Here is a 27,851-nt window from a genome sequence, read left to right as displayed (position 1 = left end):
TTTTAATTAATAAACATCATCATTTATCATGGTTTCTTAGAAATCCCAGTGAGAGACAATGGACATAAATGAAAACAATACGTCTGTTTGTACAGTCTTTCCTCTGAGTCAGAGCCACCCGTCCACATCAAGAGGCAACATGGAGTCCAAGGGGCTAAGAACAAAACAGATTATTTGTAAAGATTTCTAAAGACCAGGCAGTGGTGGCGCATGCCTTTAATCCCAGAACTCAAGAGGCAGAGGCAGGCAGATTTGAGGCCAGCCTGGTCTACAGAGTTGTTCCCAGGACAGTCAAGGCTACACAGAGAAACCCCATCTCCGCGGTGGGGGAGGAGGCTCTGAAATGTGGCCAGCCGACTGGAGTCCACAGAGATGGGGGCAGCTGCTTTAACCCACTTTTTCACACAGGAGCGGTGGCGGTTAGAGCACAAAGAACCCACTGCCCCGCTAGTCATTTCTCCCGTGACGGGGGCCTCACTGGGGGTGCTCCAGAGACAGCACACAGATTGGGTGGCTGCAGCACGGCAGAGCTCTCCTTGTTACCAACATGGGCCAAATCTCAGGGACTCTGTGGTGGATCCAGCAGACACAGGCTGGTTACTGCAATGCCCGCCTTGTCACCCCACCTAGCAGAGTAGACCCAGACCACAGCAGAACACGTGATCTTCTAGCCCAGGAGGGAGGAATTACAAATGGAAATTTCTGAAATTACCACTTCTTCCACCCTGAGCAAGGACAGGCGTGTCTACATAAATCAAGTGCACTCAAGAACATCCAGAGACTGGTAACTCCAGCGTGCTAGGAACGTGCACCGTCCCCTCTCCCAGCCCCGTCCACTGGATACAGTCTGAAGCTCCAGCTGCTCGGCCAGGGAGACGCGCAAGGCAGACGAGATGCTACACATCATTTATTTCTCGGAGACGGCAGAGCCGAGAGAACTCTCCTACCCCACACTTCCGGGCCTAACAAGGGAAGCAGGCACACAATCCACCAATCAGATCACACAGGAAAACACATTCGCTGCTCTTCATGGGAGAAAGACCTCAAGACACTTATTAAAAAAGAGCTCCCCTTCAAACTCAAAAGAGGGTTAAAAAAAAAAAAAGGATCAAGTATAAACAAAAAAATAAAATAAAAATAAAAAGGAAAGTGGATGAAACCCCCATACTCCTGAGAGTAAGTCTCTGGTGACTGATTCTGGAGGAAGCCGAGGCAGGAAAGAACGGTACAGAGATGGAAGAGGCCGGCATGTGAGGGCCCTGAAGATCCCACAGCACTCTCCATGTTCCAGGCCAAGCAGCTAGTCCCGGTAAGTTAAGAGTTTTCTATTAGAAGAAAACAAAACAAAAATAAAAACCACTCCAGAAAAAGGGTCAGGGGAGAGGAAGTGTGTAGGAAGGTCAAGCCGCTGACCGCCGGCGGATCACGAAGAGCCCACGCTGCAGCTGGCCCAGGTAGATCCTCATCTTAGTGCTGTCGCTGGTCTTCCTCACCCAGATCTGCGGGGACACGAGAGGGGTAGGTGAGGGAGACGGGCTTCTGAGGGCCTGGTGTGGGCAGGGAGCGTCTGCTGAAGGGCCGTCTAAGCAGCCAGCACCCGCACGGCCCTGACAGTTCACTCCATGTCTGCCTCACTCACCAGGATTCTGGACTTGGTGATCGTGGTTTTCAACATCCAAAAGACACGCACTCCGGAGTAACAGCTTTTCAAGCCAATTTAAAAATATTTCCCTTGGTCCAACTCCCCCCCACACACACTTTGCTAGAGCCTGATATAGGAGCTCCTACCTCACAGCCCCTTGGCCACCCTCATAGGGTGTATTACGGGATGCTTCGCCTCCCAATACCTCTTTCCTCTCACTGGCTCTCCGTGACTGAGATAATTAAATGGCCTGAAAGAGGCCTGAACCAAAGTTTGCCCCCCTCACCCCACCACAGACTCTGCAGAGTTCTCTGCAAACCAGGCTCAGTCTGTAGGTTTCCTCTCAGTCCCGCTTCATGTCTAGTGTGATTACTGAGTGACAGAAAGATGTAAGAACATTAAAACTCTGTTTTAACACACCACAAAGCACAAAGCTGAGCCTTCTGCAAGACCATTGAAAACAGAAAACCAACCCCAAGCGTGCTGAGCCAGGCATCACCCACCCTCGGGCTTAGCAGCCTAACGTGCCCATGAAGGCCAGGCGGCTCCAGAGTTACGGGACAGTGCATCTGAAAATCGAGGTGACTCCCAAGGACTGAGGGCTGCCCCTCCGTCACCTGGCACAGTTCTGATGCCCTGAGGCTTCAGCCCTTTGAGAGACACTTCAGCATCACCATTTGCTCGCCAGCCCTCACAGCACACTCTGACAGAATGTGATGGTTGTCACTAGGTCCTAAGGAGGCCTGTGTGCTCTGCAGAGCAGCCCACCACACAGTCACAAGGCCTCTTGGCTGGGGATCGCCATGTCTTTCTGGTTGACCCCCATTCCGGTTCTCAGCCTAGGGAAGAATGGGGCTGTCCCCAACTTCCAAGCAAACTATCATTTTGCAAACTGGTCACGTGTGTGGGCATTTCTGATTCAGAGGGCTGAGAGAAAACCAGAGGCTAAAATTATTTCATAATCCGGTTTCACTAGATTTCCCGTGCATTGGCACAAATCGTTAACACAGGGAGTCACAGAAAAATCGATTTCTCTGCAGACATTTGTGGACTGATAAAAAAAGATCAGGTCAATGCAGTTAAAAGTTCCAGACTTTTCAAAACTTCTAATGGCGTAAGTGAGACACTGCTGATGCTTTCCTAATGAAGGGCCAGAGGGAGCCCCAGGGCAAGCCCAGCATCCTTGGGTAGCACACTGAGCAGCTTTGGATCCAGACCTAATCCTGCAGAAAATGCTCCGAGAGGCAGGCCTGGCAGCTCGCTCTCCAGAGGCACAGCAGGGCGTGTCAGACTGAAAAGACAGTTTGGAGATGCAGCGGACAGTATGAGTACCCACTCACTGCGCACTTCTTGGGTGCTGGGCCTGCAGTGCCCCACTAAGCCTCAGAGAAGAAACAAGCCTGCTGGTGTGCAGGAGAGGAAGTTCTAAATAATCAAACACACGTGAGTCCTCCCCAGAGCCAGTGCCTTGGTCAGCGCACAGCCGCACCAGGGCACCAGGTACCAGTGCCCCTGCCTTCTGCTCTCCTCTAGGGCTGCCAGCTCAGCGGCGCCCAAACCATAGCTGCCCAGGAGCACATCATGGCCACCACAGCACCTGGAGCTGCAGGACTGGCTCAGGCAGGCACAAGGGATTGGGGCGACTCTGTGTGTGGGTAGTTTCCCCTGACAGCGCTGACCCAACCCACATGAGACAGGACTCCACAGGGCTTTCGGGTGGGGCTTTCTGTTGGGTCTGTCAATTTTCCACACTTCTCAGAGCAGTTTGCTCTCCTCAGGGGGAAGAAATCTGATCCCTACCTCATTGGCTCCCACTGAACTGATCACACAGCTCAGTTTCTGGTTGTCCTTTGACTCTAGGTAGATGGCTTGGCTCTTGTGGTACCTGCCAAAAACAGGACACAAACAAACAAACAAACAAACAAAAATCAGGAAGGGGTAGGAAAACCAAACACCACAGTGACAGAAACCCTCACTCCAGCAGGCAGACAAGCTTCCAGCTTAGACTAGAAGTCTCTCTTGTGGACCAACACTTACCTTAGCCCTCTGTGAAGGAAAACAAAAGGTTTGGTCAGGGAAGTTTGGAGAGCCTTGTAATCTGCTTTCCCTCAGTGGAAGGCTGAACCCAGGACCAACTGAAACCTAGGCAAGTGGCAAGTGCTCCACCACGGAGCTGACTCCCTGGGCAAGTGCTCCACCAAGGAGCTGACTCCCTGAGCAAGTGCTCCACCACGGAGCTGACTCCCTGGGCAAGTGCTCCACCACGGAGCTGACTCCCTGGGCAAGTGCTCCACCACGGAGCTGACTCCCTGGGCAGGCGCTCCACTCAAGCTCCCATAGTAGCTGGATTACAGGCCTAAGCAAAGCCAGCATGCCCAGCTATAATTTCCTTCATTATTAGGACTATATGCCAATTTTGTTGCACTTTCTGGCCTCATACCCTAGTTGGCTGCTCCAAACACACACAAGGGTCTGGTGACTGATTTTCTACTTGTCTAATTACGTCATCAACAAGAAGAAAATTTGCATTCCATCCTTATTTTAGCCACGCACTGAAAAGGACTCATGAGACACCCACAGTGTTTACCACTGACCATGCGTGGAGCTGGAGAAGTTACAAGGTCGCTGCTCTCGGTGCTTTAAGGGCAAACACTGAGCAGGCACTGCTCACAGTCCCCACACGAGCAGCAGCAAAGGGCTTCTGCCTTGGCCCACTCTGGCTGGGACAGCTGGGAAGGCTGTGAAGGGGAGCAGCAGGTCATGGCTCCTCATTCTTCCCAGCACAGGCTCTCTGCCCTGCAGGGTAGCGCTGGGACCAACTTACCCAAGCTCAATACAACAGCAAGAATGAAGAGGGAGCCAGGCCAAAGCCCAAAGGGGACAGCAGGAGGAAGGTGCAACTGGCTGCCCCCAGGCCCCAGGAGCATAACCCTGGCTGCACTAAGCTGGCAGAGAAACCCTCAAGCTCCTACGAACTGTTGCCCCACACCTTGCTGGTGTATCTTTGGGGGAAGAAGCAGACCATTTCATGGGAACGATGACAGAATTACTGCCCAAATCCAGGCTCCACCCAGAGCTGGCTCCAGCCAGGCTCTACGCACTCTCTACCCTACTTGGGAGCTGAGCTCTCAGGCTGCCAAGTCAATGCACTCCCTGAGAAGAACACCGGAAGGGTGCAGATCCTAAGTGACCGCAGCAGGAGACCAGCTGAGATTCAAGCGTTTATGCTGCCGTCACTGGCCAGAGATGCCTCATTATGCTACACGGGGCTGTCACAAGGTCCATAGTGTGCACCACACAGCATGAGGGAGGCCAACTATCCACGGCAACACACACTTGCCTTGGTTTCTCTGCAGCACCAGAGTCAGCATTCCCAGACATTGACAGCCTTCAAAAGAGGGAGAGTGGGACTCAAGGAGCTTCTAAGGGGACCGAGTCACTATGGAGCTAGAGACATGAACGGAACACTGCTGGCCAGTCGTTCAACAAAGATCTAAGGGAATGCACGAGGGACACCAGCCTGAAAGAAAACAGTATGGAGCTGAGCGGAAACATGATGTCCACAGTGGTACAGCACTGGTAATAAAACATGTCCTTACATGTGCATTATACACACAAAGAAAGCTGGGTAAACTTCCAATAAAATCTATAAAATATAAGTTGTGTTATTATTTTTATTGCACAGCTTTTACTTCTCTACAATAAACAGGTGTGTGTGCGCGCGAGCGTGTGTGCGTGTATGTATGGCCAGATGGCAACACTTGGTGTCCTCAATCATTTTTTATTTGAGACAAGGTGGAACTAACCCTGGAACTCTCTAATTCTGCTAGACTGGCTGTCACATGAACTCCATGGGTCCTTCTGTTGCTGCCTCCCCAGCACCACAATGACAGGGCCGCGCCACCATGCACAGCCTTTATATGGGTGCTGGGATCCAGAAACAGGTCCTCATGTGCACACTGCACTGACTATGATCTCCCCGCTGCAAGGAAAGCAGATGACACGCCCTACGAGCCATGGAACCTGGGAGACAAGGACAGAGACAGTGGACCACGGCGGTCTGTTAGGACGGCCAGCTCTGGAAGACACCCCACAGTCTTCAGGAACTGTTCCTCACATCAGGAAAAGCCAGCCACCTGACCAGCACCTGATCGCCTACCACATGGTGGGGTCAGTGTCCACCTCAACCCTTGGCTGTTCCACAGCACAGCTGGCCAGCTTACTTTCCCAAGTGGCAGGTTCTCAAAACAACTGGCCCTCAATCTCCAGGGAGTTTCTCACACACCCCACAGTAGCCTTGGGGAATGTGGATATCAAATTGATTAAATTCTTTGAATTCTATTAAATTCTTCAAAAAGTCCTCAGAAATTAGTGTTCAAATAAGGTTTTCTTTTTAAAGAAAAAAAGCAACAAATAGAAGGCAACCTTAACACAAATTTATCTTTTAATTATAAGAATTCAAAATATATTCAGGAAAAAAAATGTTGCAGCTACACCAGTAAAAGAAAATTTGCAAAAATGTGCTTCCCCTCTCATTAACCCATGGGCAAGCTGCAGTTCAGCTGCCGGACAAAACGCTTAAAGCCTCTGAAACTGAGTCCTGCATGCCAGCCTGACTTACTACTAATGGGAATGCTGACATGGACCCTAGTTAAGACCTTAACTCTGGGTCTTTCAATGCTGGCCCAGCAAACCTGGATGGTTACTTTTTGGTTGGTCCAAAGTAGGTATGTTAAGTGAGGAGAAGCAACTGAATTCTATGTACTATATAGGGACTCCTAATATCGACATAATAAAATGAACTTCATTTGATAAAACCTGACCCACATCACAGTTCCAGAGGCTGGGAGCAGGCCCTGTAGGCCCTGGGGTCAGCTGACAGCTAGGGGTCCAACTTCTCAGCAAGGAGTGATGCCATCTCTGGTCACATTAGTGGCTCCACATGATGGTGTAGAAGGGAGTAGAGGGAGAGGGGGAAAAGAGAGAAGAAAGGAGAGGGGGGAAGAGGGAGAGAGAAAAAGCGCACATACCCTGCAGCGCCTTCAGCTAGCTATTTTAAAATCTTGGCTCTTTTCAGAGTGTTTTCTGTGAGGGGTCATTAGTCTAAATCAAAACATAAGGCAAACTGACAGCACAAGCTAAATAAATGGCATAAAAGCAGGGGACCAAGGCGAAGTCAGGGATGCAGCTGGACCATGCCAAGATGGTGCCCTACCCAGCTCTACACTGCTGATGTCACTACAGCCCCCAGGAAACACACTCTGCAGAAAGCACCCCACCTCTGGAAGGGGCGCCCAGCACTCAGAAGCTCTCTTAGCCAAGGGCCGAGTCTGCAGGAGGAGGAAACAACAAAGAAAGCTTTCAGAGACAAAGGAACAGAACACCCGGGGCCTGGCGGAGTGACAGGCTGGTTCCGGGCAGGCGAGACCTCAAGGTGGGACTTGTAATAAGGGCAGGGCAGGGCAGATCCAGTCGCCAGTGCCTCGAAAGAAGCTCTGACTTCAGAAACCAAAGAGGAACAGCGCTAAGCCCAGAAAGGAAATGCCATTTCTGAAATGTGTTTAACAGCACAATAAACAACTTCGCAATTCAGCAAAAAGGTGAGTGCGTGTTCAGAAGACACTGTATTTGGACTTGTTCCGCTGACATGAGGAAGATGGCGAGAAGTTCTGACACCTCAGACCCCAGTGCTAAGAGTACCAGACACCAGTCGCTGCGGGCCCCTCTTTTTACTACATTTTCCTCCTTGAGACATGCCTCATAGTCACAGAACCAAATTCAGAAAGGTAGAGGAGGCCTCGGTTACAAAAGGAGCGTACTCTGAAATATCCCACTGCCTGGAAGATTCCAGATCCGGAGAATCATAGAGCCTGTCATCCCCAGGAGCTGTTCTTCTTGTAGCCTGAGCTTTAAGGGTTATTCGGTTGTCATTATTACATACATTTTTTACCTCACTTTGCTCCTAATGCTGAGCAGCTAGGGCCTGCCACCTAGTGGCAGCACACTGTTCTAGACTGTCTGGAAGGCGGCCAGAGAAGAGCCGCCTGTGAGGGCAACAGTCACTGCAGCAGCCAACAGGCACTAAAGCAGGTGAGACAACCTGCAGGCCTGACTTGACCTTTAAGTTTTTGACAGAACAGTCTGCATGGAAGGTTCCACTGTCTGGATTTAGCAAACTGCACAAACCAAGTATTTGGGGGACAAGCAGGAGGATACAGTCGTATTAACATGAGCCTTGGTAAATAAGTCCCACATGTCAAACTGACATTAACGCTGGGAATCTGACGATTAACAACATGGCACATCTATACAACATTTGTACTACAGTCAATACAGCCAAGGTACATATAAGGAGGTCAGAGGACAACTTCAGAAGCTGAATCTCACCTTCCATTGTGGGTTCCAGGGACGAAACCAGGCCACTAGGCTTGCATGGGCGCTCTGACCTGCTTAGCCCCATTGCCGGGCCCAGGGTTAGTTTTTTTCTGCACACCACAGTTTTATGCAGAGAACTGAGCATCACGATTTTGGCATCTGGGGTCCCAGGACCACGGACAGTGAGGTGATGATCTAAAGTGTGACCAACGCTAAGTCACAAGATCACACCATCACTCTCATCTGCCAACTTTTGGCTAAATAAAAACACTGAATGAAACAAGAGCTATCACAAGGCCATTATAAATGGTAATAACAGAGTCCTCCAGTGGCCCACGCCTCCTCCATACAGCCAATAGGAAGTCAGGGTGTAGCCATTCCTACCTATGGTCCTGTCTGCACAGAAACACTACAGATCTTTGAAAAGATGGCAGAATTAATGGCAAGTTAATACCTAGGAGGTCTAAACAGTGTTTGTCGAATGAATAATGTATGAGCTTCCCCAGTTCATTTCAACTGTTTCCAATGAAAGTCACAGGCAATCTGAATGCTTCAAATAGTTTTCCGTCTAAATGAGCTGTTTTAGGACGCCATTTCCCAACTACACTTCTTGGAACACCTTGAAAGCTGGAATAATGTCCCAAAAAAGAGCACAGCTAACAAATAAAAATATTCTAACTTGAGAAACCTGGAGCTTTGAGAAGGGAGCCCACTTAAATTAGGCAGCAAGACCTTTCCCTGACCTGGTGAGACCACAGAATCCTTTTCTCCTGCAACCTGGAGCACAGAGAGGAGGAGCAGAGCAGACACCGTCAGGGCTGGGCAGGGACAGTCAGTCAGCACACAGGGGAGCAGAGCAGACACCGTCAGGGCTGGGCAGGGACAGTCAGCACAGAGAATAGGAACATAGCAGACACCGTCACGGCTGGGCAGGGACAGTCAGTCAGCACACAGGGGAGCAGAGCAGACACCGTCAGGGCTGGGCAGGGACAGTCAGCACAGAGAAGAGGAGCAGAGCAGACACACACCCACGGCTAGGCAGGGACATAGCTTGCAAACTCTAGAATGGAGACAACAACACGGTTGTTTGTTTGGTTTTGGAGGGAGGAGGTCAGAATCCATAGGACACTCTTGGGGAAATACTGCTCTCAGTGACCTCATGGAGGGATCCACCAGCTGGTCACTCACAGTCCTCATATGGAATCTCACTGAATACTCAGAATCTGGGTCAGAGTCCCAGCACGTGGGTTTGAGCCCCAACACCGCCAAAAGAAACTAAACAAATACATGAAAACGTAAGTTGAGAAACTACTGGGACAGTACAGCAGCTCACACGACCCCCTCCGCACAACTCACCATCTTTTATCATAGTACAGTTTGCCGTCTTCTATCCGAGCCTCGAATCTCTGGGCTGGAGACTCTGCAGGTGTGGCAGGCAAGTGTTCAGGAGAGGATGGGGAAGCTGCAGGATCAGAGACACCGAGACGATGAGCCTAACAAGGGCACACAGTGACTGACACACCAGGGCGTGGCAGCAATACTGACCAGCAAGCCCTTCAACTGTACTTAGAGGCAGTTGCTGTGCTGCCTGGGTTGGTACAGTGGCTATCCACAGGGACCCCTGTGTTGACTGCATAAGCACCTGCAATCTGGTGGCCTCTCATGGCCAGAAGGTCACCACACTGATCCTAGACTTCGTGTAGATACCAAATCAGCATAGCTCACTCAAAAACTCTTGAATGTCTCAAGGGCCTCTGCCCCATCTACTAATGAGCGCCAGGAGCAGCCTGAAGGCCTCACCAGGACCAGACCATCGCTGGACTGGTAATGCTGGAGACTGAGCTCCAGAGAGCGCAAGACACTGAACATTCCTATGGTTTCGTTCAGAACTGAACGTGGACCTGATGCCTACAAAGAAGGGAACCTTCAACAGCCAATTAAATGTCTCCTTTATAACAAATACTAAGGAAAAGACAAAATAATACAGTGGGCTTTTAAAAAAGGAACATGTTTATGATTCCTGTTGCTTTTCATGATTTCTCGCAGGCAAACAATGAGCAGTTTACTCTCGAGAATCCCACACACGCTTCTCCAGCGACAGGACATGAAGACCAGCAACGTCATTAAGCACTCACCTGGTCTCTTGGGCGACTTAAGCTGTAGGAAAAACAACAACAACAAAGTCTCAGAGGAAATCATTTTAGAAGCAACTTAAAGTGTCAGAGATGTCATGGTGACTTTAACAAGTGACAGGGGAACACAGTGACACATGTGAGCTTCCAAACACATCAAAAGCATCCAACTGTACCTTGTTCAACGTTCTCAGATCCTCCATGATCTGCTCGTCCGTTAACAAATAGTTTAACTGAGGTGTGAAGAGTTAAAGGAACATGGTGGAAAGGCACGGCTTCCGAGGAGACAGAGGCACACATGCTCCTGACACTTTGGGACTAGCGAGGCCCAGGCTAAGTAAATGCTGTTTTTAAGGTAAGAACTTGTCTTTAAAGAGTTAACTCTCATGCTAAATGTCATGGTCACCGGGCGCAGGGGAACTCAACACCCCCACCATATAAACTGCTCTGAAGGGAAGGGAAGCTGTTCGTTAGAGAACATGTACAGGAAGCTGACAATTTCACCTCAGTTTAGAAAACACTTCTGCCCCAAATTTGAAGGCTTCCAGACATGCAGGGAAAGTCTAGCCTCATAGTGACTTATATCATGCTGTGAAGGTGAAGGGACCTGGACGGTGCCCTCTGCTGGTGGCACATGAATTACAGACCCACTTTGGACAAAGAGCTACATTTAATCTCAACAGGAACAGAACAGCTGCTCCGCTGGTCACTGGTCATGTCTACGGCTACACAGTTTCTTTCCTACAGCTCACAACCCACGAGTGCAGAGGCAGGTGACTGGTAGACCATGGCAGCCCACAACCACTAGTGTAGAGACGGGTAACTGGTAGACCACGGCAGCCTGCAGTCCTCTAACGCAGAGGTAGTAACTGGGACCATGGCAGGCAGTCTGTCCTTAATTTATACATTTCATTGTAAGTTGCCCCTACCTGGAAAGATGTGTTAAAACCAGGCTGTTTCCAACAGAGTATCTTTCCACATAACCATTTTCTGGAAATCTCTCCCACAAAAAGCAATTGAAGACTCCAAGGCTAAATGGCTAACCCAGCCTGTGGGTAACTATTTCACACATCCTTCCCATTCAGCATCACTGCTATTTTGTGGGATGATGGCCCTGTAGACACCAGCAAACAGACAAGCAAAGGATCTGATGTGGTTCAAGCTTGGCACAAATGGATATCGGGAGCCGGTTTTCTCCTCTTGTCTGGAATGGGGACAGGATCATTTGGTCGTCTCCGCAGTTTTCTGGTCATGATGGGTTTCACTTCCATAGAATCTGTGGCAAGAACGGAAATGGGTGAATCTATCCAACTGCCCCGAAGCCAGCTGGAGTCTCCATGGCCACCCCATCACAGCCACGTGACTGTGCATGCTTTGTCTACACACAACCCCAGCTCAGACCACAGGCTCTGTGCTTACCTGCTCAGGCTAGCTAAGTTAGGTACACCCCAGGCCAAGACCCCAACATTATGGCAGATGCAGCCTTCTTCCGGCACCCTCAAAACCTAAGGGGCTCTTCCTCTTTTCCTCAAGCTGAGAACCCAGTCATAGGCCACGGGGCTGGCAGGACACCCGGGATCCCAGAGGCGGGGTGCTGCAGCTCATGGGCGCAGAAGGCCCTTTCAAAGGCCACTGATCCCACCAGGTTTCTTCCCAGCTTCCTTCCATCTTAGCCTTTCTAGCCTGCTAAGGTCATGACCCACACAGTGAACCTACTCCACGCGGGGCGATCTCTCCTCCCCCAGCACAGTCACACATCTGCTCTCCCACACGGGATGGGCCAGCCTGGCCACCGTAGTCTGACGCTGCCACAGTTGTTTCTCATGCCAGCAGGAGCTGCTACACACGAGCTCCACACATCAGCTCCTGTGAGTTTGGCCAACGAGCCCGAGAGCTCAACATGGGCACCATAAAAATAAAATAAAACAAAATAAAATTCAAACTCCCAGGGCTGGAGGATGGCTGAGCACTGGCTGCTCTTCCAAAGGACCAAGGTTCAATTCCCGCACCTATATGGCAAATCACGACTATCTATCTGTAACTCCAGTTCCAGAGCATCTGATACCCTCACACAGATATGCATGCAGGCAAGACACCAATATATGTAAAATAAAAATAAGTAAATCATGAAAAATGTTTTGAAGTGAATATTTGGAGTGTGACAACACTGGAGAAGACACCTGAGCCTCAATCATGTGTGGCCCTCCAAAGACCCAATCCAGCTGCCTTGTGTTGGAAGGCTCCCTGGCTTCTGTGGGGGAGAGGCACTATCTAGCATCCCCTGGACAAGCCACAGGTCTCGCCAAACCATCTTCTATCTGCCTTCAACAGTCTCGCTCCTTCCAATCCACTTGCCAGGAACCCTGCTGGACACAGGAACCCCAGGCAGTGCTGGGCCTGCCTCAAAGGGAAGGCAGAAGACAGAGTGGAGTCTAGAGCCCCTAGAGGAACTCCTGACATACTACAACAGGCAACTGCCTTTTGTTCTGTGCTCCCTAGGCTGCTGCCTCACTTCCTGTCCCACCTCCCTCTGCAGTTCAAGCCTCCTTTAGCATACTTCAGCCATAAAGCGAGCTCTTCCTCCTAAGTGGAGTCTAAGGGAGCGAAGAAGCAGAAGCAGAAAGAGTGGGCCGACGGGAAGGGGAGAGGAAGGGTGGAGGGAGACAGGCACGTCACTATGAAGTCCCAGCTTGATGAGGGCAGAGTTCTGGGGTCCTACTGCAATGCACTGACTGGAATTAACTATAGAATACTGAGTGTTTCAAAACAGCCACTGGAACCTAAGATTGTTTAACGTTTTCACCATAGGAAAATGATAAATAAGGCTGGTGAGACGGCTCAGTCAGTGAGGGATGTAATCCAGTGGCAGAGCACTTGCCTAGTGTAAGTAAGGCCCTGGGTTTGACCCCAGTACTTGAGATGAAAATAATTATAATTTGTTTAGCTATTGGAAAAAACTGAGCCGCAGTGATCTGAAACATACACTTCACTCGAGGCTTGCAACAGCCAGGGAGGCCCCACTGGAGCACAGCCATCTCCAGAGGCTGGCAGGCTCATCCACGCTGTCACAAGCCACTGCTGCAGGGGTGACCACAATGGAGGGAAGCAGGGAACGCAGATCAACATTAGGTGTTCGGAAGCCAAACCATGGTGGGAATGAAGAGACCAATGTTGCCCATGATAAGGGGTTGCCATTTAGATGCAGCCCCCACCAAGTCAGGTCACCTTGTCCCCTCCCTCTCTCTGCAGCTGTCTTTCTGCACAGCCCTTGCCCTGACTTCCCCTTTCACTGCAACATTAGGTGCTGCCTCGCACCTATTAAACGAGCCTGTTACATCTTTACTTCGCCTTAAACCTGGGAGGTGTGGCAACTTAGTCACCTGGGAACTATCCAAATACAAACTCCACCAGGGCAGATCAGCCAGCAGTCTCACTGCCCTGACTTGACGGTATAGAAAGAGCCAGCCTAATGAAATTGGGAGAACAGGAATACGTCGGACCATGGCTTGAGTTAGCCAGCTCCTTTGGGGACTTGGGGCTGGTGAGGCACTTCTGAATCAGTGCTGCCACTTACAAACAACACCCAAAGCAAGCAGGGGTCTGCCCTGTGCCAGTGAGCCCTCCAGACATTGCGTCCTCCCTCACCAGGCAAGACGGCTCCCACGGGAAGAGCCTGTGACAGATGGGGCTCTTCTCAGCATGAGAGCCTGCAGAGAGTCACCCAGGCCTCACAGGAGGCAACGGATTTCTACCTTGCCATTATGATTACTTACAGCACCGACTACAAAGCCAGTATTCCTCACCAATCCACAGCTTTTCCTGAGATTATGAGTGGCTGCCAACAAGGGCTTGAAGGTTGGTTGGAACCCGAGAAAGTGCCCAGAAAAGAGCAAAAATCCAAGCGGCAACAGAGCGGCTGACTAATGAGAGGCAGATTAAAAATGACCAAGCCTGGGCTAGAGGTGGCTCAGTGGTTAGGAGTGCCTGCTCCTGAAAGGGACCCGATTTCTAGCCCCATGTCGGTCTATCACAATGGCCCACAATTCCAGCTCCAAAGCATCTGGTGCCCTCCTCCAGGCTCTGCAGGCAACTGCAAACATGTGGCGTGAGCATGTGCACATACACACACGCACAAATAAATCTTGAAAAAAGAAAAAAGATAAGGCTCCTGATGCTTAAAGGGCATGAGGATCTCCTTGCCTATCCTGGTCACGTAGCTTAGCCTTAGCTAAAAGGGTCACATCAGTGCACTCTGCCTACAACCTCCCTACCACAGAGGGGCCCAGCAGGGCATGGCAGGCCCTGGGACTGGGACAGCCCCTCGCTCCAGACCCCCAGCAGCCCTTCAGGTGACTGCATCTGCAGCAGGCGCTGGCCGGGTGCAGCTTCGCCTCCACAGCACAGCACCGCAAGTCCACAGCACTGCAAGTACAATCAGAACCTGGTGTCCCGGGAGGCTGAGGACGCGGAGTGCCTCCTGCACTCCCAGACCCCAGTCCCTGGTGACTAGTGCTCAGACAGAGCAGGTGGCCTGAGACACCTGCTTCTTATGGTCTTTCTCAGCAACCTCTCATTTACTTTTTAAGAGAAATATCCATGTTGAAGCAGAAATGGCGATTTGAAGACACCTCTCTGGACGGAGCTGGAAGCAGCAAATCTAGGCATCAATCCTCAGAGGCGAAGCAAGTCAGTCAGCTAGAAGGAAATCAGGCCTTCCATCTAACACCAGCGCAGCACCATCTGGGGAAGGCCCATTATCCTTCTAGCTTCAGTGCCTTTCCTCCCGCCCTCCATCATTACCTTGGCAACGCTCTCCACACCAAGGTTCTGAACGGCTTAAGGAAGGACGTCAGTACCTTTCTGTCCACAGGCAGCTTTAAATGCTTCTGCTATCTACTTTATTGCATTACAAATGATTTCCTGGCCTTTATTTGTCTTCTCTGCCTCTGTCTCAGTTCAGAAGCTGGCTATAAAACCATCTGAGCAGAACCCGCTGCCTGTCAGTAACTAGGACACCAAAGCCTAGGTAAGGTGAGCACGCCCTTCCCTGCCGGGGGAGCGGGAGCAGTTATACATGGACAGGATGTCCCACTAGGCCAATGGAGCCTCAGGAACAGCGGCGGCCCAGCAGAGAGCCATAAAGCACCAATGCCAGTCACAACCACCATCAAGAAAAAGGCATGCGGGACAAAAACAGGTGGGGGAATGGTACTCAAGAGGGTGGCACCACGTGCAGCCCGAGGAAAGAGCACTGAGGGAGCTAAGCAGTACAGCCCCCAGGCACTGCTCCAGCACCCACTGGGGGGATCTGTGTGTGTGTGGGGGCGGTCAGTGTGTGTGGACAAGATGCTGAGCTGGTTCACAGCACACCACAGAGGGGCACACCAGCTGTAACTGCCCACTTTCTGATCCAAAGTCAGCCAAGGATTTCCACAAAACTCGCAAGTCCTACAGAGCCCTGTTAAAACTGGCTCTCGCAGAGCCCCAGAACCTTCTGGACAGGATGAAGATTAACTTTTCGGGTGTCAGAAGAGCACAGCACCTAGATAGCCAGGTGACAAACTCAATGCTGACTTGTAACAAAGTCAGTGCCAAGCTCCTGCTAATTTCCCTACCTCCTGTGAGGCACCAGTCTGTAGACGGGAATGGTGTCGCCACAGTTCCCCCGAGACCTGTCTGTAACCTGCTCAATTCCCTGGTGACAACTAAATCCCAGCTGACTAGGAAGGAAACTAGTCTTGAAGTCTCTAGACGCTCAGGAGATTCCTGAAGGAATCACACACGGGCTCTGAGCACACAGACGACCGCAGAGACACACAAAGCCACCTTCCTGTAGGAACCACAGCGATCTCCAGGTGATTCTGGTGAGAAACTGGGAATGTGAGGGACACAAACAGCAGCCGACAAGGCACAGTGAGGCCCAAACCACAGCCTGCACGTGGCCTGCTTGTCATGCGCAGACACCCAAAGGCACAGTTGTGAGATGAGGTGGCACCTGACCCTCTACAGCGGGAAGCTAAGCAGCCTGACCAAGTCCCCAGCTGGTTCAGGGTGGAGGTGAAATGCTGACTTGGTCAGGAAGCCTGCTCTCCCTGAGGCAGCGCCCAGGCCCAGGGCTCCGTACCTCCGGTCAGTTCCATCGTGAGCTTCTCATTCTCAATCATCTTCTTCTTCTCCTCAAGCTCAGCGATCAGGTTCTCCTTCAGCTCCACCTTCTTGTCTTCAAACTCCTTCACGGCTGCCTTCTTCTCTTTGATATAATTTCTTTCCACCTGTTCAGTCTGATCAAAGGAAAATATGGCTGGGGTGGTTGACCACAGGTGCCGTCCCGCCTCCGGCTCCGACCTCAGCAACAGCAAAGCCTGAGACCTCGGTCACCCACACTGACCTGTGGAACCAGGGGTGTTGGGGTGCCCCAAACCCAGCCATGTAGTGGTGCTCACTCCAGGGTACTGCACTGACACCCGGGTCCCCCTTCTCCCCGCATCATGAGTCTGACACTTTAGCGTCAAAACAGAACTTGAGTCTCTCCAAGCTAGCAAGGGGTCCCTCTTGGAAGGACACAATTTCAAGTAAAAACAGCCCACTCCAGATTAAGTTTCTGCATTTAGAATTAATTATATGATATTAAAGCCAGACAGCGTGCTATTATGTTTGACCCCTAAAAACAAAAGCAACTACAGACCATTCATTAGGCGCATGACCCTTCAAGTACTCAAGCATCAAAATTAAGCTATTAATAAAAAAAAAAAACTGCCTAGAAGCCTACTTGTGAAATCTCACCAGTGTCCTGGGTGATGACTGTGGGCTGTGGGCTGGAGTACACGCTCTGCCTGGCCGCGACTGTGTGCGCCGAACTGATTTTAATAAAAATGTCTTCCAAGTAATGTGAATCTGACAAACCGAAAAGCACCCCTTACACCCTCTAGGCCCTTATAACCCTCTAGGCCCTCGTCTCAGCACCATGGCCGAAGCTGCCTGTGACATGAAAGGAAACATTAACTCCATCTTGCTCCAGGCCCAGAGAAGTCCTAGCGTAGGATGGATCTGTTGGGCCAACTCAGAGACTGGGCTGGGGTGGGGGGTGCTATCAAATCCAGGCAACATGGCCCTGAGATACGTCAGTGGTCACAGTGTGAGACGGACGTCAACAGACAGGCTGTGGGCTGCAGAGACAGGCTGGTGGTGAGGATGCTTGCTGCCCTTCCAAAGGACTTGAGTTTGGTTCTCAGCACCCATGCTGGGTGGCTCACAACTGCCTGTGACCCCTGTTTCAGGGAATCCAGCACTCCCTTCTGGCTCCAGAGGCACCCGCATACATGGTATTCACTCACTGATGCACACGTATATAAATTAGATTTTAAACAAGAAAACAACAAACAGTGAGGGGTGACATTCCAACCCTGTGTGGTCAGGAGGGACCGCACAATACTCATGAATAGACGGAGGGAGGGTCTGAGCAGACGCCAGCATCCCTTCCTCAGGCAGACACAGTTCCAAACTGAATACTTGCTGACAGAAGGAGAGGCCGGCAGATCAAGAGTCAAACCGCAGCCTCAGAAGGAGCCTGCAGACCCAAAAGATCCCTGGGTACTTACTTCCAGCTGGAGGAAGAGTTCTGAAAGAGAGAAAACGGCAGTTAGAGTGGACCAGCCACCGTCCCTCTAGATAAGGGTATCAGAATTCACAACACAGCCACCTTAGAGTCCATATAGAAGCTTTCAGAGTGGGCAGCATCCCTCTAGGACAAGGGTTTGGGCTTCCCTGACAGACCCAAATTCATCAAGCCCTTCTCTCTACTTCCTTAGTCCTACTGTACTCCAGACAATTAGTAACTGTTTACCTATGGAATGGCTATGCTTGGTTATCAGCTTGACTATACCCAGAATTAACTAAAACCTAAGGGACTGGGTCCAGCTGTGAGAAAACTTTCTTTTAAATCATTTCAAGTGGGACGATCACCTTTAATCTGGGCACACCTTGTGCAGGCAGCCTGTACAAAGGACAAGGAAGAAGGACGCTGGCTCTTCGCCTGCCTGCCCTCCAGCTCTCTGGCAAGTCCATGCCCTCACTGCCATTACAGCCTACTTCCTCCGGAGTCCAGCATACACTGGTCCGGCTGAGACAGCTCCAACAGCTGCTGGGTTCTCAGACCTTCCACTGGGAGACAGGCACTGTTAGACTAGCTGGACCACAGCCCATAAGCCACTCTAATAAACACCCCCCCATTGTGTAGAGACTCAGTCTATCAATTCTGTTCCTCTAGAGACCCTCATACAGCCCGGCAGCCTCCACTGGGAGGTGGCATGCTTTGATAAAGCCAGCATCTGAAACAAAAGGTATCTGTGACTCCCATCTTTTCTGGGTCAGTATGGGTTATGAATAGACCATGGATAGACCAGAAACTTCTGGGTGTCGCAAGTTCCATGTTCTCCTTGGCAAGCCTCAAATCCTGAAGACCCATTTCCCTGTGAAAAGCACATTCTCTCACACCCCATGGAGCTTGAGACTTCCAGAACTCAGACGATGAGCTCAGGCATTATGTCTGACAAAAAGCACTCAAGGCAGAGAAACCACTCATCCCGGAAGTCACTCCAGCCAAGGAAGCCGTGGGCACAGGAGCTACCACATGGTTCTTTAACTCCTACTGTTCGCTGATTTTCTGTAGATGGGGATCCTTGGCCAATGACATAGAGAGTTTCCTAAAACCATGGACAATATGCTCCAAGTACCAATGTGCACAGATGCTCAAACACCCTGAGCAAACACTTTGTGGAGCAGACCATGTTCCATGCCACCAAGTGCTTGAAACACATGGAGACCATAACAAGATGACAGCCCTCCTCTCAGACACAGAAGAAACCACAGGCACACTGAACTACAACCTCTTCCACACCAGCAACTCAGCTGCCCACTATGCCACCAAGTGCACCAAGCAAGGAGCAACACACGCAGCAGCAGCCCTGGCACCCTAGATTCCTAGAGGATAGGTAGGTGAACAACTTTGGCACGCCCGTCCCTCACCTCTGCCCCAGTGGAAGACTCGGGTGTGCTCTAGAGAACAGCTCCGCACTCTGTGAGCATGGGCAAGCAGAAGGCAGGCAGTACCGTGTGCACACTGGAGGCCTACCTGCGTTCCGGATCCTCTCTCTGTACTGCTGGTCCAGCTTCTTCATCCTCTTCTGATATTCCTGTAATGTACCTGATGGGGCAGTCACAAGGCACAGAGTGACTCAGAAAATCAGCCCGCTGTGCCCACACCTGAGTCACTTTCTAGCATCTGGAGCAGGCCTAGAGCCGTACCAGAAGAGGCTCACAGCAGACAAGACGATAGACCACGTGGAGCCCCCATCAGACCCTGGGGTCGGGGAGTGAGGCCATTAAAGGGCACAGACACCCAGATGACACCGATCACAGGGTCCTACAGTCAAAGACAATGGGCCCCCTCTCCTGGAGAAGGCCATTCCCTTACAGTGAAGTCTAGGTCAAGGTTATCCTGCTATGGGACCCTGTAAAGACTTGTCATTGTATTGCTTTAATAAAATACTGATTGGCCAGTAGCCAGGTAGGAAGTATAGGTGGAGCAACCAGAACAGGAGAATTCTGGGAAGAGGAAAGGCTCAGTCTGCAGTCATCACTGAGACACAGAGGAAGCAAGATGAGAAGGCCTCACTGATAAAAGGTACCAAGCCACATGGCTAAAACAGATAACAGAGATTATGGGTTAATGTAAGTTATAAGGGTTAATAAGAAGCCTGAGCTAATAGGCCAACCAGTTTAAAATTAATGTAAGCCTCTGTGTGTTTCTTTGGAAATGAATGGCAGTGGAACCAGGTGGGACAGAAATCTCTATCATCACTATCCGGGAAGCCTTTCTGTAATGGCGAAAACCTCTACCTTTGCAATGTCTAATACAGTGGCCAGTAGCTATGTGAGGGCTACTTCAGCACTCAAATTCAATCAATACAACCAAGGAACCAGATTGTTAATTTTTATCAGTTCTATGAGACTTAGCCATGTGGCCCGTGGCAGTCAGACGGTGCAGGTACAAACCCTGAAACCTCTGTTTGTTCATCTCTCCCCAAGACAGCTGTCATGAGCTCCCATCTGTAGGAAGCAGTTGTTGGCACAGTACCCAGCAAAGGATCAGTGGTGCGGGAGAATTGTCTGTATTCTGTCAATCATGTTTTAAATAAATGCTGATTGGCCAGGCAGGAAGGATAGGCAGGAAAACCAGACAGGAAGTAGAGGTGGAGCAAAGAGAACAGGAGTATTCTGGGAAGCAGGAAGCTCCCTCAGCAGTTCTGCCCAGACCACCAGAGAGGCAAGATGTAAGCTGCCCCGCTGAGAAAGGTACTGAGCCGTGTGGCTAACATAGATAAAAATAATGGGCTAACACAAATTATAAGAGCTAATAAGTAGCCTGAGCTAAGTGCCAATCAGTTTATAATCTTATGGAGTCCTCTGTGTGATTTTCTTTGGGGCTTGCCAGCTGTGGAGTATCAGGCGGGACAGAAACCCCAACAAGCAAGCCGGCCTTCATGTTATAGAATGGCGCCCACATGGATAACTGAATCCACAGAAAGCTTGAGAAAGCTTGGAAAAGAATATAGCATGGCTTCTTGGTGGCAGCAATTTCTCGGGTCTGCTCTGCTTGCTAGAGGCAAGCAAGCGCTCTCATCTAAGAGAGGCTTCCTGACTCAGCTTTAGCTGCAAAACCCTGTAGCTCTTTAAGAGGTCCTGCCACGAAACACTTAAACGGTGTTGATGAAAAGCTGAACGCATGCTTTTTGGTTTTAGCTGTAGCAGGAAAAAAGTTGAGCCTTTTAAAATGCCGGCTTTCTGGGCTGTCCTGCCAGGGCAAACTCTTTGACTCTTTCAGGCAGGCAGTTCGACTTGAGTGTGGTCTGTGAGCAGAATGCTGCAGCTTGCTTGTTGGCAGGGACCTTGAAACGCTGTAGAGTTGTGGCAATAAAAATGACTCCAGCGGTACCTCTGCCATGAGGCTGGAAAGCTAAGGAATAGGCTGGATTTAGCAGTCAAAGCCACAGCTTTAATCCTCTCCTTAAAGACTCATGTAGTCAGAAAAAGAGAGATATACATTAAAGGGAGATTCAAAGGAAAAACTCTAAATGGTTTACAGTGTGTTAAAAATATGTAGGCTAAAAGTTAAAGTTCTTAATGTAAAAGAAAGAAAGAAAGAAAGAAAGAAAGAAAGAAAGGAAGGAAGGAAGGAAGGAAGGAAGAAAGAAAGAAAATAGTTGGGTGTGGTGGTACACACCTTTAATCCCAACACTTGGGAGGCAGAGGTAGGTTGACCTCTGTGACTTCAAGGTGTGGTAGCAGACACCTTTAATCCTAGCACTGAATAGGCAGAGACAGATGGATCTCTGTGAGTTCAAGAGCCTGGTCTACAGAGTTATTCCAGGACAAAGATATACAGAGAACCTGTCTCAAAAAGTAAAAGTAAAAATAAAAGAAATAGAGGTTAAAGTAAAGCCACATAAAGATGGAAAATACACTGAGAATCTTGATACTGTTATTATTATGATACTGTTATTATATTATATTATTATGATATATATATATATAATAATATGATATTATTATGATACTGTTATGTTATTATGCTCTCTTTGAATTGTTTGAATGCTGAGGAAGGAGCAACAGCTGCTAAAAGATTATTTGTTTATAAATGCTGCTGAATTAATCCAAGATAGGTATTTTGAAAATACCTTGGCTTCAAAATTGAAGTCAAAAGGTATGTTACTTTGGAGAAGAGGATTTGCTTTTGTTTCCACAGAAAATGAGAGGCTGTGGATTCATTCTGAGATAAGAAAAATCCAGTTTGATCAAGGAAGACCACCTGAGAAATCTCCAGTAGGAACAGATGGCCCAGATGTCAGAATTCTACATCCAGAACAGATTCAAGATGCTGTTCGAGACGATCAAGACTCAAAGGATACTCCAGTCAGGACTTGATGATAATTCTAAATTTTCTTTAGGTCCCAACCAGCCGGAAGTAGCCTGGAATACTAGGCCCACATTCCCAACAAATGGACTATGAATATTTTCCTTTGTTTAAAAAAAAAAAAAGAGGGGAAAATGGTGTGGGAGAATTGTCTGTATTCTGTCAATCATGTTTTAAATAAATGCTGATTGGCCAGGCAGGAAGGATAGGTGGGAAAACCAGACAGGAAGTAGAGGTGGAGCAAAGAGAACAGGAGTATTCTGGGAAGCAGGAAGCTCCCTCAGCAGTTCTGCCCAGACCACCAGAGAGGCAAGATGTAAGCTGCCCCGCTGAGAAAGGTACTGAGCCGTGTGGCTAACATAGATAAAAATAATGGGCTAACATAAGTTATAAGAGCTAATAAGTAGCCTGAGCTAAGTGCCAATGAGTTTATAATCTTATGGAGTCCTCTGTGTGATTTTCTTTGGGGCTTGCTGGCTGTGGGGTATCAGGCGGGACAGAAGCCCCAACAAGCAAGCGGCCTTCATGTTACAGACCAGGGCCCAGACCACAGCTCCTGGCAGGAAGAACAGCTGCACTGATAGGTACCCTACAATGTGCTGCAGAGGCGGCAGCTAACCTGTCCAGATTCACACTATGGCCAATGCTCTGCTCTGGGCCCTTCTTTCTTCACTTGGTAGATGATGTGATGGGACATGGGACAAGAGATGGGACATGCCCCAAAGTCACATCCTTCAAAAGCAGTGACACTGGGGTGCAAACTTGTCATAGAACTTGAGGAGCCGGTTCTCAGTCTCAGGCACTGTGGAGGCCCAGGCAGCCCCACACCTACCTTCCTGTAGCTGCTGCAGCTGCCTCTTCAAAGACGCCAGTTTGTCCTGATACATCCTGGAAGAGAGGAAGAATTCAGCTCTTGCTCAGCACCGGCAGGACCAGGCTGCCCTAGGGGCACCATAAGGGCAAAGAAGGGGAGTCACAAAGAGACACGCCCCTGGACGCCTGCAGCACAGAGTGTACAGCCCCACGAAGCAGTGCGAACCACGCAAAAGTGAGAGCGGTGGCGTTAACACACGTCTACATTAAGGGTTCTTCAGTATCAACCATACCTACACAACCCTACAATAAATTATAAGTGGAAAAAAGGGACTGAGGAGATGACTCAGAGGGTAAGAGCACTTGCCAGAGTTCCAGCCCTGGCACCAACACAGTGGAAGGAGAGAACCAACCCCTGCAAGCTGTCCTCTAACTGCCACAGTACAGCGTGGCAAAACCCTCTCAAGGCACAAAACGCACACATGAAAATGTAATTTTTGAAAGGCTCATGGATGGTAGAACAAGGAGCCGCCCTCAGTGTGCCTCCCCTGCAGACAGCACAGCATGTATGGTGGATAGAACAAGGAGCCGCCCTCAGTGCGCCTCCCCTGCAGACAGCACAGCATGTATGGTGGATAGAACAAGGAGACGCCCTCAGTACACCTCCCCTGCAGACAGCACAGTGTAACCCCACTGCATTTCCAGGATCAGAAACACAAAGCTAACTCAGGCTCGATGCAGAAAGCTCTGCAGCCCTGGCTGGGCAAGGGCACAAGACACACTGAGCAACGTGACCTCTTCTCATTGCTCACACCGAGGGACTGTGGGCAACTACACACACAGGCAAGCTCATTTGAGCTGTGAAATCCAGGTGAATTCGCCTGGGGGCAATACTTCTGCTTCTACATGGAAAACACCCCCAGTTTCTCAGTGACAATAGCAACAACAAAGGCCTCAAAGACCTTCCCACTCCTCAGAAAGGCTGACAATGAAACACACCTCTTTTCAGAACAGAGAGAGGCTAAGGGGCCCCAGCCCAGGCCCCTCTCTCTGACAACTCTGATGTGCAGCTCCTGTTCACTGTGACAGAGACCAACCAGTTCTCATCACAATGGCTCAGAGGTTAAGAGAATTGGCTGCTCTTCCAGAGGACCCAAGTTCAGTTCTTGCCCCTACGTGGCAGCTAACAATAGTCTGAAACTTCAGCTCCGAGGGCACCGCACATGTGGTACACAGAACGTGCAGACAAAACACCAACACATAAAAAATAAACAAATAAAATGGATCTTTTGGGGGGGAAAAACTGTTTCTGAAACCTGACCAGGACTAGAGAGGAGCAGACGCCCAGATGGGGTCTGAGAAGTCTGTGGGACCCAGAGCATCGAGTCCCGCCACATAGCGGTAGTAGCCAATTCCTGCCACCGAGTCCTGAAAACAGAGGCTTGCAGAGTGATGGAGGCAGGGGGCGGGGAGGACACCAGATCCATCACGATCCCGCCCCAGGAAAAGAGTCTGTGACAATGCATTTCAAACAGGCAGACTCCCCAGTAAAAAGTGGGCACAAGAGAAAGGCCAGGCAGAGTTCCCAGGTGCAACTGAGAACACACGGGTGAACCACTCATGTAACCTGTGTCAAATGAGAGAACACACATGTGAATCATTCATGTAACCTGTGTCAGCATTGGACACAGCTGGCTGAGTTGGTCCTTTGGGTTCAAAATCTTGAAAATGACAGTGCAGAGATGGCCACACACATCAGAAAGGAAACGCTGGGGAGGAGAAATGTGGACTATCTGCCCTATAGGAACTGAAGGGTTCAAAATTATCCCACAGGGTCTCGAGATAAGAGTCAACAAGGCCTCAAAAGAGAGCCAGCCACCGCTTCCTGAAACCTGGGTGTGCTGTCCATAAGCTGCAAGCTAGCACTTAGGAGTAGGAAGCAGGAGGACTGTGAGGAGTTAACGGCATCCCCGGTGACAACGGTTTCCAGAGAATCCTGAACAACCGAGTGATACCCTACATCATCTGATACGTCCTACCCTCCCGCCTAGCTGACACAGACAAAGTCTGGGGCAGCACAGGGGACGCAGCTGCAGTCCCAGCTATGCAGGAACCCACATTTGGGACGGGGCTAGGGGCCTGCAAGCCGCCCATGTCTCTGGGCACCCGTTTCCACACCCGTCTGCAATGGCCTGGTTGCCCTCACTCCATCATCTCCAGCACAGCTCTTGCTAGCCTACCGGCAGGAGAGCCTCACAGCAGAAGACTCTCAGACTCGGCCGGGGGGAAACTGCAGGAAAATGCGAGCTTTGCAAGCACTGAGGTCAGAATCGGAGTCTCTGTGAAGACTGACCCGACGCTCTACTCCAGAGAAAAGGCACAAAGCCAGACTCACTGTTCCTTCATCTCCACGTAGTCTTCCTCATCGTGCTTTGCCAGGTCTGTCTCACTAGCGTCCTCAGTGTCTGCATGAAATAAGGGAAGAAGCGAAGGCTGAGATCACAAGACACACAACTGATATCATGACAGCATGATAGGTGGGCACCTGGGAGAGTAATAAATTTCTACCCAGTGTGGGTCTGTATGAACCTTCTAGCAAAAACAAATATAGTAAATGTGGTTAAAGCAAAAGAGAAAATGCCTTTTCTATCTTGGGTTTATGCTGAGAATCTGTTTTTCTATGCTGTACAGTCAGAGAAGAGGAGAGGCGCATGGGAGAGGCAGTCCTGATGAAGGCCACAGAGTGGTAGAGTGCATAGTTCAGTGCAGAGAGGATGGGGGCATGCACATGATCACCAGCCACACACACATTAGAGACAAGCAATAAAAAGGAGGCTGGCTGGCCCCACAACACATCCAGTTCTAAACCTGAAATGCTTTCAGAGTTAACAGATGAAAAAAAAAAAGAGGTGCAAGATAATTTTTAAAAAATTGTTCCAAAGCCTTGCATGGCCAAAAATAGATATTTAAAAACAGGGGCTGGAGGCTGTTCTTTGCAGAGGATATGGGATTGGTTCCCAACACCCACACCAGATGGTTTATAATGTCTGGTAACTCATTTTGGGGGATCTGGCACCCTCTTCTGGTTTCAAAGGGCACCTGCACATATGTGGTGCACATAAATTCAGGCACACAGACATACACATAAACAAAAATTAACGAAAAAACATTTTCAATTATATTCACTTCGTTTTGTATGTCTGGGTGCTTTGTCTGCATGTGGGTGCACCACCTGCATGCCTGGAACCCACAGAGATCAGAGGTCAGGAGGCACTAGATCTCCTGGAGCTGGAGTTATAGACAGTTATGAGCCATCAAAACCTAAATCCTCTGAAGACTCAGCAAGTGCTCTAAACGGCTGAGACATTTCACTTGGTCCATATATATAATATTATATATACACTAAATAATAATAATAATAATAATAATTTAAACTGGTCTTCGGCAAATAGCTGAATCCAATAACTCCTACATGGAAGAAGGAAATCAATTTCGTCTTCACTGCACCCCCTTGTGGTCATTAAAAGCAATGCAACGTTTTACGTTGAAAAATCCCTGGTTAAGCCTTGCCTTTTAATGGGGTTAAACCAAATGCAACCAGTTCCTTCAACATTCTGCTCTGCAAATGCTGCTTTTTTTTTTTTTTTTGGAAAGGTACTTTCACGGAGGTCCTGTCAAGAGCCAGTCAGCTATGTCCCTAGGCACTAGAGAGACTAGAATGAGTAGGACGATTCTCCTTGAGAGCAGTTGAAGTAGTTTTTGCTTTTTACAGCCCGACTTTGTGCCAGAATACTATACTCCACTCATACAAAGGCCGCCCCGCTTTCCCCTCCGCTCTTCTCTAGCTATTAGCCTCTCCTCCACTTAGCTAGCTCCTTCCTCAATCTCTCTGGGTGTCCCTCACACTAGCCACTGGAGCACACAAAGTCCATATCGAGAAGTGGAGCTCTGGGAAGCAAGAATGCAAATGCAAAATACTCGGGACAGAAAACAACTCCCGACCTCCCCTTGCGCCTGCTTCACAGCGGCAAAGCGGATTTAATCCTTATACCCACCCAGGAAGTGAGGACTCCGTACGACTCCGCAGCAGGTGGGCAGCCAAGAGGCTGGGCACCTTGAGGTCACAAAGCTGGTGTAGTTGTCAGAAAAATAAATACTTACACCTGGCTAGTTCCAGGTCCCCAAGTGGAGCCAGGGCGTTTTAAGCATTTTGAGGAGAGAAGCTGGGCATCACTCCGATCCAAGTGCAGTTCGAGGGATGACACCCGGAGAGGATCTGAGACACCGAGCAGGAAGCCCTGGCTCTGGAGAGCTCTGGCGACCTCTGACCCCTGCCCCATAGCCCCCGGGCCCCGATCGCAGCCCGGACCTCACCTTCGTCGGACTCGCGGCCCCGGCAGCTGCGCTCGTCGTCCTCGGCGCTCTCCAGCTCCTCGTCGTCCTCGGGGTAGTACTCCGGGGCGGGCGGCGCTGCAGCCGGGGCGGGCGCGGGAGCCAGCAGCCCCGCGGCACTCATGTCGCTGCCTCGGGCCGCGGCGGAACGTGTCCCGCGGAGATCGCGGCCGCCTGGCTGCGCCCCGGACGGCCCCCACCTCGCGGAGCCGGAGTCGCCGCCACCCGGTTTGCCCCGGTGCCGAGCTCCGCCCCCGGCGCCCGCGCTGGGCAACGGGGACCTAGCGCGGCCGGCCACTTCCGGGTCGGAGGCCGCCCGGTGACAGCCTGATGCCGCCATTCTCGAGGCAATGGGTGAGACGCCGGGCTCCACGTTCTCTCACACAGCAGCGCCTTCATCGCTTTCTTAAGAATGCTCGATCGAACGTCCACGGGGAGGGGTGAAGGAAGGTGTCGCTGGAGTCAGGCATATTCTTGGGCAGCTCTGGCTGCGGGCAGGACCCCGAAGTTGGGAGGACACTTCCAG

The 27,851-nt window shown here is 50.3% G+C and overlaps 1 protein-coding gene across 4 annotated transcripts; it reads right to left on the bottom strand.

Moving 5' to 3' along the window:
• Suds3 (SIN3A corepressor complex component SDS3) lies at positions 1-27,680 on the bottom strand. Of its 4 annotated transcripts, XM_048422860.3 has the most exons (14): positions 27,308-27,680; positions 25,329-25,398; positions 22,953-23,008; positions 19,280-19,351; positions 17,748-17,767; positions 16,933-17,043; positions 16,274-16,430; positions 11,330-11,425; positions 10,326-10,387; positions 10,153-10,174; positions 9,374-9,479; positions 3,443-3,527; positions 1,414-1,499; positions 1-1,325 (listed from the first exon to the last, which is right to left on the bottom strand). In XM_048422860.3, the coding sequence occupies exons 1-14, from the start codon at positions 27,663-27,665 to the stop codon at positions 1,301-1,303; spliced, it is 1,326 nt and encodes a 441-aa protein (XP_048278817.2). In that variant the 5' UTR covers positions 27,666-27,680; the 3' UTR covers positions 1-1,300. The 4 variants fall into 4 exon arrangements, with proteins under 4 accessions (XP_048278817.2, XP_085537493.1, XP_085537495.1 ...); XM_085681367.2 differs by having other exon boundaries at positions 1-1,499; XM_085681369.2 differs by lacking the exon at positions 16,933-17,043.
• Between the last annotated feature and the right edge of the window lie 171 nt (positions 27,681-27,851).

The sequence above is a fragment of the Myodes glareolus genome, chromosome 2 (genome assembly GCF_982192425.1).
Source record: "Myodes glareolus chromosome 2, mMyoGla1.1, whole genome shotgun sequence".
Taxonomy (NCBI): domain Eukaryota; kingdom Metazoa; phylum Chordata; class Mammalia; order Rodentia; family Cricetidae; genus Myodes; species Myodes glareolus.
Note: the sequence above shows the minus strand (reverse complement) of the source record. Positions and strands in the feature narration are given on the sequence as shown.

Bases quoted from the DNA above. Each gene is read 5' to 3' on its own strand.
- Suds3 (XM_048422860.3), bottom strand. From the start codon at position 27,665: ATGGCGGCATCAGGCTGTCACCGGGCGGCCTCCGACCCGGAAGTGGCC. The intron at 19,352-22,952 runs GTAGGTGTGGGG...CTGCCCCATCAG, and splicing joins GCTGCAGCAGCTACAGGAAG to GTACATTACAGGAATATCAG. The intron at 1,500-3,442 runs GTAGGGATCAGA...GTGTCCCCGCAG, and splicing joins GTTCAGTGGGAGCCAATGAG to ATCTGGGTGAGGAAGACCAG.